Here is a 13,744-nt window from a genome sequence, read left to right on the forward strand (position 1 = left end):
GCAATTTGTATTTGCTTCACAATGAGTAGCTACATATTTTTGCCAGTCAATTTTGGGCCAGTAACTCAAGAACTCATCTCCTCAAAATTTGCAAGAGCTTATTTCCATTGTTAAAATAACCTACCCTTTGATCACTGGAACAGCAGTGAATTCCATTACAAGGACATGCTTACAATACACTGCAGGTACTAACTCAGACTTTGAAAAGAGTTGAGTTGCAGCAGTAAAAACATTAACACAGGCTTCTTTACCCATTTGACCAGGCACCTCACCCTTGTTAATTAGCATCTTCTCATCTAGGTTATGGTATCAGGTTTTTTTATCAGTGTAGGTTGACAATTTTATACAGGGACAAAGAATCAGGAGCAAAATCTTACATGCTTTGATAGTTCATGTTTGCCTGAAGGTCTGTGTCTATACCAGCTTCTCACAATGAAAAGTGCTAGCTGTGACTGCTCTGGGAAATTCTGCTCTAAAATTTGGCATCAGCTACAACCATACTTGTGCTGATCATTGTTGTTTGATAATCTGCAGCTTGGAGAGCATCCCTTATGAGATTATTGCTTGGTATGCAGGCTTATTAGAGGTGTCTGGTGCACCTTGCCCTACCTGGAATTTACCATGTCGAATGGCAGAAAAAACAGGTGAGGTTTATGAGGTCCTATTTCTTTATATTTGTGTAACATCACACTTTAAGAATATAAGGAAAGCTGTATCTCAGCCAAATGTAATACCAGACTCACTGTTTCAAAATCAGAATTATCAGCAAAAGAGTAAGGTAAAACCAAGTCCTAACATCAGAATTCCTTTTTAGTGCCTTCTGCCTTTATTGCCTGTAATTATACTGTGGTAGTTGAGTCTGGAATATGAAATTAGTTAGCTATTTTGGTGGTCATGGCTGTTCCCCAACCAGTTTGTTTTTATAGATTTGAGCCTCTCAAACAGATGTACAGTCCCTTCTTTTCACCACTGGAAAAACATGAAGGTCTTAAAGATTGTTAATATTTGAATGATTTCCTGGCTAATGAGTTTTATTTGCAAACTGCCTTTCTGACATAAGCAGAGTGGTGGTTTGCTGTTGCGACTTCATTCAAGATCATTTTCTTGGCTTTGTGATGTTTCACACACAAGTGTGCATCATAAGTGTCACTGAAGCAACTCTGATGTTCAGTTTTCAGTACATAGCTGTTTCTCTTTAGAGACCACAGATGATACACTAGTCACGTCATTTACTCACATGTAATATACTGATTAAAATCTACTCATCTCTTTTTTCTTGCTGTTGTGGTTGGAAGGAACTGTTCAGTTTGAGTCTAGTTTTTGCTGTCAAGTCCTCATATGAAGTGTGAGTGCTTTGTTACAGAGTAGGAGGATGATTTCCCCTTCTTGACAAGCTGCTAAACGTGTTGTGGGGAGAAGTACCCAACAACAGCACTGTGGCAAGCAAAGGAGTTGCACTAAGGCACTGGAAGCATGTCTTCCACTAAGGAGAGTGAAAAATCGTAACAAGAACTACAGAAAAGACAGCTGATCCTCAGGCAACAAGAGCTTTCTTCAGTATTGGAGGAGATTGACTGTTCTATTTCTTCCCTATTTTTAAAAAATTTTGGTGTTGGTATAATCTGGGTACTGCTTTAAGGCTTGACCACTTTGTCTAAACAAGGAATTTGCTGCAAAAATGTTGACTGGTATAGAAGCTTCTGCTTTTCTTAGTTACCCAACAGATAAAATACTCAAGGCCGTCTGTAGTGATGTCAGTGAAAGGGTGTTTGAAGCAGTGTGTTCGTAATTCAGGGGATGCTGGGTAACTCCCTATCAGCAGACACTTTTCTTGGTTGTGGATTTGCATGTTTGTTTTTATGGTGGGATCTTTGGTGGAAGTGGGGGTAGAGATGAGGAAATTCGGAGGGCTGCCTGTCATTTGCATTCCTCTGATCTGGTAAGCTTTTTCCTAGCAAAAAAACAGGTGCATCGGTTTACTGTTTCATTCCATTGATCAACAGTGTAGCAGTTACAGTAATTAACACAAAAGCTCAGAGCTGATAAACTATTTCCTTTTCTGATATCCCCATGTATGCTAGAAAGAGATGAAAATATTTTCTGTTAGGGCTTAACCCCGATGTTTGGTTTTGTATAGGTTTTGAAAAGTGAGAGGAATTGTGGTCTTTGTCACTGGTGAAGTTAGAGAAGTCGAAATGAGATTTTTTGAAAGTGAAAGAAGGGTTTGCTGACAGAGATATGAAATTAGGTGAACTCAGCAAGCAAAGTGTTTTAGAGTGGCAGACTGTAGATACATTTTATGGTTAATAATTGTGTCTTTGAATTAATGACATGGTCTTTAGCATCTGCTTCATGCATAGGAGGTTCTGTAACCACGATCACTTTGTTAATTGTGGCACAGTGTGTTTATTATCACTAAATTCTCCATTCAATAGAGTCTTTAATTTACAACAAAGTTACATTGCTTTATCTGTTGAGATATATTTCACACCCCCCTCTAAGGTGAAAAACTGTGACTGCAGTAGCACATAATTATTTGGTCTGTTAAGGTTAATTGAGGATGGCTGAACAGCTGCCTGTTTCTGGTCATCATCACTGCAGGTAGTACAGGTAGTAATTCTTATCAGTAGTTTTGGTGTCCTTGCAGTGTTTGGAGCAAGTGACATGGAAGAGAGTGCTACATGGACTACATGTAGCCTGAAAGGTAAGAGTTAGCTATTTTGAATCCCAGAATTCAAAATGCAGCAGTTTTTAATCTGTAAACTGCACGCTTTATTAGTGCTTTGGTGCTGATACTTAAGTTGTATGGGTCAAAAGGCATGAAAAAAATTCTGAAGAGACAGTAAAGTCTGAAAAATAATTGCTGAAACAGGAGCATCTATTGTCACCTCAGCTGTTGTAAGCAAAAAGAAACTAGCCAAAAGCTTGTGTCAAATGAATTTGTTAGCGTGTCTGGTTACTGAAAACTTGAGCGGTTGTTTGACTGTGGACTTCCATCTTTTAGGGTTCCTAAATTCTAGAATTTTTCTTAAGCCTTTTTTTTTTTTAAGTTAAGGTATTAATTCAAATAAATATAGAAATAAAATAGTGGTTGCTGTACATGTCTGCATACTTAATTCTGTAGAGTGTATTATAAAATATAATACCACAAAAGTTCTGGGTAAGACAACTTATAATCTATCATCGAAAAAAATTTGCATTTAGACTTTTGACTAATTTGTGTTCTGTTTATTTTCAATTGCTGTGTGCACCCTGTCTTAAGATAGTTATTTAGAAGTTCTAGCATAGGAATAGAAAACTCTGCTTCTTTTCATTCTGAAGTAAAAATCTGACAATAGAATTTCATGAGCATGATACAACATTAGGTTAACCTTCAGGAAAAGTAAGCAAGAAAATAATGGAAAGTATGTTAACTAAGTAATTCTTATAGGTCCAACATACAAATGTTACTTGAGAAAAGCATTAAATGCCAAGCTCTGTTGTTAGTGCTCATCACTTTTATTCTCCTATCTGGTGTAATGCAAAAAAAGTCCAATGCTTAATTGTCTAGATTTCTGACACTTTGTAAATATTTTCTCTCTCTATTTTGACAGGCCAGTTGGAATGCCAAAAATGGAAAAAGTTTACCTACATAACCCTAGCTCAGAAGAAACAATTACATTAGTATCAATATCTGCTACAACATCACATTTTCATGCATCGTTTTTCCAAAATAGGGTAAGTTTTTTTTAACTTTCTCAAAATTAGCTTTACTTCTTTCTCTCAAATCTGAATGGAAACTTCTCTAAAAGTGTGACTTACTGCAATAATTACATATCTAGAAGTATTAAATACTGCAGTTCTTCATCTCATATTAGAGCAAATTTGAACTGAGCACAGAAACACAAGGAGTCCTAACTATGTTGGAAATATATATTATAATTGATGGTTTAACAGCAGATCTCCTTTGTTGCTGAAGTGAGTACATTTCCTCAGAGCACTTACAGAAACAGACTGTTCCTATGAATTTTCTGAATGTTCTGAGTCATGTGAAGTGGTGTTAGTTAGTGTGCAGAAGTCACTTCAGTGTACTTAGAGCTGTAAGTAGTTGTGATACAGGAACTTGCACGTTCAAAAGCACGTTGTCAGCAGGGTTAACTGCTAACCACACTGCTGTCAGATAGAGTCCTCTAGTTTCAGTTTTGTTTGCAGGGCCTGTGGCTTAGCAAGAGCCACGTAAATGTGAAAGAATTCAGAAAACCTGTCTGTGATTAGCAACCTGTTGCATTTATTGAAGTCTTGTAGCAGTTGCGTTTCTCCAGTGACCTTTGAACTGTCAGTCTAAAATATTTTTGTGATAAGCTGAACTCTAAATTCAGAATTCAGTACAAAAATTCAATTAAATATGATCCTACACTAGATGATAGTTTGAAATTAATGTTATTTTTATTAGTTTGTTCCACATTTCATTTGTTTGAAAGTGCTACTTTTTTCTTTCCAAATCTGCAGTTGACTTTCTAACATCAATATTCCACAAAGGACACATGAGGATTTCTGCATCACAAAAACTATTGTTCATCTGCATGATGCAATTTATTCAGTAAACAGTTTTGCTTATCCCTTTGCTTGCTTGTTTTTATTTTTTCCAGAAAATTCTTCCAGGAGGGAATACGTCCTTTGATGTAGTTTTCCTCGCAAGAGTAGTGGGAAATGTAGAGAACACTTTATTTATTAACACTTCTAATCATGGGGTATTTACTTATCAGGTAAGAGAATTACACACTTTTCAGAAAAGTGAAGTGTGAATCAGGCAAAGCAGTGTCTATTATGGGATGCATAACCATCCAAGGATACTTGCACAATAGTGGTGGGTTGTTGGTTTGGGGTTTTTTTTCCATCAACCAAGTTGAAGAAGTTTCCATCCCTGTTGTTTGTTGTAACACAGATACACCATTGTAAGAATCCATAGGGCAGTTCTGTAAGCCAGATCAATGAAATTACCTAAGATTTAAAATCCTCCCAATACCTTTTTTGCATGTGTTATTTTAGTGACCCATTGTAGGGATCTAGCTCATCCTTTAGCCCTTTACTTATCTGATCCAGTGGCAAGACAATAATATTCATTAAGCTGGCAAAAAATTACTCACAGGAGATTCAGAAAGATAATTCAGACAGATGAGAGAGACTGATAAGTGAAAAATGAGAGAAATCCTCTTGTTGAAAGAATATAACTCTTACCATGACAATGTTTTGCAAACAAAACCAACAAAAATGCTTCCCACTATAGATAGTTTCATAATGATATGATTAAAGGCACTTTTCCTATTTCATTAGCCTTTACCTGGTATCTATCTATGACACTCTATTCTAGAGTCTCAGAAAAAAAGATGGCTTCTTGATTGTCTGTTTTTCAGTGTATGTGTATATAGTGGTAATTAGTAGAAATGAGGAATATACTTTAGCTGCAAACTAAACCAGCTTCTTTATTTCAGACCTTTAGTAGGATACTGGTTTTAAAGAATTAATTATAAGTATACTATAAATCTAATCAAAAAGACTTTATGGTGGATTGCTGAAATGGGTGGGCATGTTAGGCTCTGTCACAATTACATACAGCTACTTAAGTTTGTGTTTCTTTTTCTGAACCAGGTGTTTGGCATTGGAGTTCCGAACCCCTATCGATTGCGCCCATTTATTGGGGCACGAGTTCCTGTAAATAGCAGTTTCTCTCCTATAATAAATATCCATAACCCTCACAGTGAACCTTTGCAGGTGAGCATAAGAGAAAAATCATTAAATGCTTGTTTATGGTATTAAACTGAAATTTTGTTTATTTTGGTACTACTTAAAATTCTGTTTGAACTTTAGAGCTATTTGAGGTCATGTATTTCATATTACAAGATTTTTTTTTCTGCTCAAATGCAAATCAGTTCTAGACATTTTAGATTATAGTCGCAGATCTCCTAATTTCTTAAATTGAGATTTTCCAGAGAAATTTCAGTTTTTAAAAGGCTTGTTATTACTGAAAAATAAAGATTTAAACTTCACTAGTAATTAGGAGAAATACTGAAACAACAGATCTTTTAATCCAGTGATGCCTCTTAGCTTTATTCTGTCTGGTTTGCACAGCATACGGTGTTGTTTCAGTATACCCCAGTATGTAATCTTGGAAACCATTCTTATGTTTGGGCAGGATTGATGTCTTTACCTAACCAAATTCTGATTCCGTTAAGTGATTCACAAACAGTAAAATGCTCTAGAAATCACATAAAGTGTATCACTAGCAAATGGCTACATCAGCATTAAAGTGAATTTGTAAGGTATTCCAGTGATCAAGTAGTCACTAACCCATGCCATTGCCCATGATAACACCTGATAAGTAAACAGGATCCCTTTAAGGTTGAGTACTAACATTTTCCTGTTGTCCACCTCAGGTGGTAGAAATGTATTCCAGTGGAGGTGATCTCCATTTAGAGCTTCCAACAGGTCAGCAGGGAGGTACAAGAAAGCTGTGGGTGAGTAGTCATGTCTTGCAGCACTCATTGTATTTGTTTGGGAGGTTTTATTTGATATGAGCTTAGGCTTTGGGGTTTGTTTTTTTGTTACTAATGTTGTGTCTTGTCATATAATCATTTAAAATACCCCATAAAAATGGAAACAGTAACAGGGTCTGTTAATATTATGGTAGTAGGAGTTGGATGAAAGGTTTAATTAAGATAAGCCATATGCATTGAGCTGTGCTGTTTTGAAATGTGAAGAATAAAATGATTCCCATTAGAATGAATTACACCTACCTGACCTTTCAGTCCTTGAGGCCTGTGAGCTGGATCTAACCCACAGAAAAACGATATACATCTTTTTCTGTTTGGTTTCTTGGTTAGGTTTTTCTTTTAATTTATCTTGGCTTTTTTGGTGGTGCTGGGGTTTTTTAACTTAGAAAGTCCTTCCTGCAAATTACTATGAATGCACACATGGGTTGAAAATGAAGCTAAACAAACTTAGGGAAGAAAAGTCTATTATGGACTACTAAGTAAAACAGCAGTGTGTGTAGCTGAAGTAAATCCCTAGATCATGAGTTGAGAGTGGCTGGAAACTGTTCTGGGAAATACTCCTACATACATGCCCTGCAGCTACTCCCTACTCATCAATGTCTGCTGCTATAGACAAGGTAGTGTATTCGATGGACTTGTGATCTGGGTCATTAAATCTGATTTGAAGTAACACATACTGATATCTTTAAGTGAAATAAAATTTAGAAGCATCCTGAAGGTACAGTTCTTGGCTGAATGCTGTATGTCACACCATTGGTAATGTCCAGCTAGATACAAAACGTATTTTCCTTTTCAGTTAGAATTATTTTTATTGAATTTTTATTGATTTTTTGATTACTAGTTTCTGGTCTAGGAGAGACTTCAGAGCCATTGGGCTCCTAAGTTTGTTTCTTGTTCAAGTGCATCATTACAGTAATGTGACAGTAACATTTGTTTTAGGAGAATATTTCCATGTGAGTTACAAAGGACAATCACGATTCTTAAATCTTATGTTTTCTGGGGAAAGTTCATTAGAATGGCAGTATTTTAGTTTTAGGTACAAAAGTTGCAAGGAAATAAGTATTAACACAGATCACAACATTTTAAACAAGGCAGTAGAAACAGATACCGATGGTTAGATATTCACATGAAAATGGATTTTAAAACATTATTGTCCTAATGTTTTGACACTGCTGTGGTCAAATTGCATTGCTTCTAAAGATAGCCCCTTACTGGTTGTCAGGAGAACTTGGGGGGGATGTTTTTCAGAGCATGAAGCTTTTTGGCTTCTCTTGCCAGGTTGCCAGTTAAAGCAATGATGACTCACATGTGAAAGCTTCCAGTGTCTGGCAAGGACTAATCCTCTTGTTTCCTCTATCCATCCATTTTCATACCCATTGGTATGCATTTTCATATAACCATTGGTATTTCAAAACAATAAGGCAGCTTTAAGAAATCAAACCAGTAGGAGGAAACACACAGATACATCATCGTATTGGTTATGTCAAGAGCTGCGCTGCAGTTAGAAAAGGCTTCAAAGCAGCAGAAATTACTTGAGATATGGTGATGATACTTTGACATATGGATATACATAATTGTATAAAATTGTTCTGATGCCAAATGTTTGAATGTTTGGATGGAGCAGTCTGCATATGCAGGAGTATTTTTTGATCTGACCAACATTGGATCCCTAGTTACACGTATGGAGGAGTCAGATCACATCCTTTGATACATTAATGAATGGCTGCATTATGTTGGGTCTGTGAAAACAGAACTTGAAATCTTCTTACTTTGATATTCAACAGCTTTCAAAATATACATCTGCAGTCATTGTGCCTTAGAAAATTTCCAGTCAAGGTTTTCATCTTCTATTTAAAAAAACAAAAACCAAGCAACCTACCAAAAATCCAATCCTCAGACCTTCCTAATGTGATGAGGAAGACAATCTGATGTTAGTATTTCAGCTGTAGTGCTGAAGTTAGTCTTGTGCTGCAGCTGTGTTCAGAAAATACAGAAAGAGATGTCTTTCAAACCCTGAATGCAGATTAGAACTGGCAGAATAGGCATGGTACAGCAACTGAAATTAGTTTTTACTTGCTCTTGTAAATTACATGGTGACTAATAAACATGGAGCTCTACAAGCTTCTAGCTGAATGGAGTTGTGCACTGGTTTAGTTTGTGTTTAGCACTGAAACTGTATGGCCTGTGTCTGCTTTGGAGAAAAAATACTTAGAGTATGCAAATTCAATATTTGATATTACTGCCAACATTTTTTCTGAATATCTTTTGTTTATTACCAGATTCTGCTAATGTAGTCTACTGTCTTTTTTACCACAATTTGAATACATAAAACTTAGAATCCTAGAATTGTTAGTTTAATCAAATGGGACATGAAAGTTCTCTTGCATATACCTAGTTTTAATCAGTGTCATATTAGATGATTACAACTATCCTTTATAAATTTAATGGTAATTTAATTGTATGAAGCCTCTCTCTTCCTGCTATTGTAGCTGTTTCTCTTTACACAATTATACTCGATGTAATTATTTGGTGTGACAGCATTTTTTGTAATTACTGCACTCTCATAGATGTGCTTTGATTATTTATCAGGAAATACCTCCCTATGAAACAAAAGGAGTGATGAGAGCCAGCTTTTCTTCAAGAGAAGCAGATAATCATACAGCCTTCATTAGAATAAAAACAAATGCCTCAGACAACACAGAAGTTATTATTCTGCCTGTTGAAGTAGAAGTTACAACAGGTTTGTGAAAGAGTGGTTGGGGATTGGTTGATGTTTGGGTTTGTTTTGTGTTTTGGTTGGGTTTTTTTTCAATTAATCAAATTAATTAACTCTTAGTATAATAAGAAAATTGTTTTGTTTTTTTTTTTTTATAGCACCAGGAATCTATTCATCAACAGAAATGCTAGATTTTGGTACACTACGAACACAAGGTAAACCAGTCTTCAGTTCTCAAAGTATTGATCAGGAATAGGGTGGGGAGGGGAAAGCCCAGTACCTTTGTACTTGTTCAGGGTTGCTTGTGGAATGATGCTTTTAAAAAGACAGATTACAACAGTGGGTCACAATAGTGCACAGATGCAAGAGTACTTGGGGTGTGTACAAGCAAGCAGTAGTTTGCACACCAGGTTGTAAGTCCAGTAGTAAGGTTAATGTTACACAGTTGCACATGGGTTAGTCTGAAAAGCATTTCAGTTCAACTGGTTTGTAAACTTGTGAAAATGGCTTCACTTCTTGGGTAAGTCTTAATAATTTTCAGGCAGGGGAAAAGTGAAGGTGAGCAAACTTAATCAATTGTTTTATGATAGGATCTTTTTTGAATTGCCTCTAACATATTTGGGCTTAACATTTAACATTAATATTGTTTAGTGATAAAAAGTAATAAAAGTACTAGTGATTAGAAAGTAGTAAAACTAGAGGTATTTTTTAAACTGTAAGAGGGATTTATTGCTGACAAAAAGCAGTATTTATCTTCTGTTTAACTAAAAAAAGATAGCTTCTGAAGAACTTTTCTATGCTACTTACTTAACGTGTAAAGATTTTCAAGTAAGAGTAATTTCTTCTGAACATGGTGCATCTGAAAAAGTCATTGATTATAGTATTTTTAGCCTGTTCACTTCTTAATGTGTTAGAAATATGAGTGGTAAGCTGAAGTATGTAATGCCTACTAATACACAAAAAGGCAGTTTTGTTGGGACTAGCTATTTTGACTGGCTATTCTGTCGTGTTAGTATAACTTTTTAACACTGAACAGTGGAGGTATATAAGAAACCAGCTAGTGTAAATGACTTTATATAAGATTCACATGTTAAAATAGCCTAATAGACAGGTGTGTTTTTTGTTCTTTAACAGATCTGCCAAAAATTTTAAATCTGCATTTATTAAATTCAGGAACAAAAGATGTGCCAATTACAGTAAGTTTGATTTCTTTCAATTTGAAACTTTCTACGTGGATTTATTTTTTCTCATAAAAATTGATGATTCACAGGTTTACCATGTAGTGGTCAGAATTAGAAGCTAGGTCATGTGTGACTGAAAATGTAACTTAATAGCAGAGCAAATAATTTTTATGCATGTTAAAATTAATTTGTGTCATAGTCTCCTTTGAAAGCTCTGAACAGCATTTTTAGGCTGTACCTGCAATATCTGAACCTTTGGAAGCTTTATATTTGAGAACAGTAATTGATGTTCAGTGGGTGTGAGATTAATACAGTTTCTGTAAGATTCTTTGTCCTCATCACATTTACACATCAGTATATAAAGTGGTTCCCCAACATAATTTTTTAAGTTAAGCCAAGAGTAGCTTTCAAGAGCTACCTGTAAAATTACCCTTTTTTTCTTGAGCTTATCTGCTTTGTTGCTTGAAATAACAAAAGAACCCAAACACTCTAGGGCCCTGTGCAGTAAGACCACTGGAGCTGAAAGTGAAGTGCAGCCAGCTTCAGAATTGTAGCATTTGGATTTTCTACTTTCTTTTTTTACTTCAGAAATTCAGCACTAGTCTGGTAGTCCGCCTTTGTTCATTCATACCTTCTTCCTGTGTGATTTTTCTCATTGCCCACTATTTTTCTCACTTCCTCCTTCTTCCCTTCCTGTCTTCCTTCTTTTCCAGATTTAGTTGTGTAGCTAGCTATACCTTGTCCCAGTGCACTTCAAAAAGTGTTGAAGTGTTGAAAAGGAACCAGAGGAGCCAAAAGAATGACTGAAGGATTGGCAAAGGTTCCTTACTGAGATCTTGGAGAGCATCTCTGTGTTTATAAAGCTTGAAGCTACAACTATGAGGAAGAGTGTTTTAATAGTAGAGATCTACAAAATCTTAGGATACTGGAAACTGAGGCCAGATGAATTTGAAGTAGAAACGGGAAACATTTTTAGTGATGAAGATAAGTTTTCATGGTGACAATAGACCATTGCAGTGCTTGCTAAGCTGTTACTCACTAATAATTTTCAAGACAAGAGACACTTACAGTATACTGCAAAAAGATTTTTTTTCATTGAGGTCCTGATGCTTATTACAGCAATGAGGTCAGGTGATCCTGTAAGAATCATGGCTTTGTAAGCTATGGCACAACTTCCATAGAGAGTTTTAAAAACCAAAAAGACCTGTATAGGTATATGATTTTTGCATTGAGAGGGTTGGTAAATTCAATAAATTATTTTTCCAGCTGTATTTGCAAGTTTGTGTTAGATTTGACAGTTTACTTGTTGGTTGGGTTTTTTTATTATTTTTTTAAAGCGTGTAATATGCTTGCTTTGTACAAGGCAAATAACCACATTTTCAAGACCATCAGTATCACTTCTAGTACCTACCTGGTTGTGTAGTGCCTAATTCATACTCCTCCATTTAAAAAAAGACCCAAGTCCATCCATTTTTTTTTAAGCTATGGTGTTTGGACTGGGGGCTGTAAACCATAAATACCAATCTAATGGAAGGCTGTTACTTGATAACCTTTATACATATCATGACAAAACTTTTCCAGAGAAATTGTTTTTTTACTGTGTATCAAAGCAGTTGATTTGGTATCTTTAAAGCCTTTGGGACTAACTTTTGCAAGGAAAAAGCTACCACACGGGTCCAGATATGATGTGTTTTTCAGTGTATCACAAGGCACATCAAGTCAATTGTTCTTTTCATTAAGGAACAACTTTGTTGGGAAGTTTGTAAACTTTCCAGCTTTTGAAGCACTTTGTGAATTTCTGCTGCTGTGCCAATCAATGAATTTCAAAGTGGAAAGCAAGAGTAAAGAATTTCACCAAGAAGGGACTTTATGAATAACTTACTTCTAGGAAAGCTTGACAAATAGACTTCTGACCCTTTAGAGCTAGTTTAAAAGTAGTGAGACAGACTGTGTGACAAATTTCATCTTAATGTCAGAAGAAAAGGCCAAGGCTATATTTAGCATATGTTTAAGCTGGGTGCTGGAGGAGCTAAATATCTTCAGGTCATCAGTGTGTGAGAGACTGCTAATACTGTTGCCAGACTTGTGGTTGTTCTGCCTTCAAGTACTTAGTCATGCTGTGGTCCAACAAAATGGTTGAGGATGATAAGAGCAAGCAAATAATTTTCTTTTTCAAGTTTTAAAACTACTTATAATATCTCCCTCATTTTGTGGGGTTTGTTCCATTACTAAGGATAGTAATGCTTATTTAATGACTGGATAAACTAGTCATGCTGCAACAATGAAGCCATTCTGTCAAAAATCTGGGAAATGTAGATTGTTGAACACTGTTTTATCCCTTGTCTATAATGTAAATTTTGTGTTTCCTTATGGCATTTTAAGCCTGTTTGACTGCTGAAAGCAAAGGGATACTTCAAAATTTGAGGTCCTGATCATATTTGATGCCTAAAGAGCCAGGAACTTCAGGACAGCCTTAGTGAAGCTGAATTGTATCAGTTTGAAAACCAAAGTGTTTGTGTAAGAAAGTATTAAGTTCTGTCCCAGCTTTAGAATAGGGGTTAATTTCTCTTAGCAACCTGGAGAAGTAGTTTGCTTCTGTGTTGTGTTTTCATCTTCACATTTGGGTGTAAGCATCTCAAAATTATCAAGGAATACAGTTTAGTAGTAGCTTGTTCCATGTTCTGGATGATTCTTTATGGAGAAAGTGAACTTCAATTAGTTAGGTGTTTCTCTGTTTAAACACAAGGCCAAGAAATTTCTGACAGTTGTGTCTGTAAAAGAGAATAAAACAGTTCAGAGGTGGTTCTGACACTAGTGGAACCAGCCTTAATCTGCTAGCTGTAGCCACAGGGCTTTTTTGTCTATGCTAGGTGGGCAAGACAAAACTAGGCTTAGGAGCCTTCTGACTGGTAAACATTATAGATGAACATGAGCCAGTCTTCCAACCCATGCTCTTTAGTTTATTAGAATCCATGTAGCCCAAGAGTCCTTAAACCTTCAAAGTCTTTCTCAAGAACTCCTGCAAAAGCAGGAAGTTTTAGCCCCTCTTTGTGTCCTTTAGCACATTTAAGATCTTAATTTTCTGCAGTTATGCTAAATATTGAATGTGTCTTCACAAAGCAGGGTCAGGAGTCTTGAGTGGGTCATTCTGTGGGAGAGCCATGTGTTACTGAAGTATGTCTATTTAAAATTATTCTTCCCTTCAGAAGTTGCTGTTAGGGATTTTTCTGAGAAAATTGGTGGTATTATGTTCTTGATGAAACTTGTTTTGTGGATGATTTTTAATGTATATTTCAGGACAGGCTTTACTTGAGCTT

At 35.9% G+C, this 13,744-nt stretch overlaps 1 protein-coding gene across 1 annotated transcript in view; it reads left to right on the plus strand.

Annotated features, from left to right (window-relative positions):
- Nucleotides 1-4,696: 4,696 nt before the first annotated feature.
- TMEM131 (transmembrane protein 131) overlaps nucleotides 4,697-13,744 on the plus strand; it is a 45,809-nt gene continuing 36,761 nt past the window's right edge. The window contains 6 exon segments of the mRNA XM_066545208.1: nucleotides 4,697-4,745; nucleotides 5,629-5,751; nucleotides 6,414-6,494; nucleotides 9,120-9,270; nucleotides 9,405-9,461; nucleotides 10,381-10,442. Coding sequence (XP_066401305.1) covers nucleotides 6,423-6,494; nucleotides 9,120-9,270; nucleotides 9,405-9,461; nucleotides 10,381-10,442 — 342 coding nt within the window. The 5' untranslated portion in view covers nucleotides 4,697-4,745; nucleotides 5,629-5,751; nucleotides 6,414-6,422.

This window comes from Molothrus aeneus, chromosome 2 (assembly GCF_037042795.1).
Source record: "Molothrus aeneus isolate 106 chromosome 2, BPBGC_Maene_1.0, whole genome shotgun sequence".
Lineage (NCBI taxonomy): Eukaryota > Metazoa > Chordata > Aves > Passeriformes > Icteridae > Molothrus > Molothrus aeneus.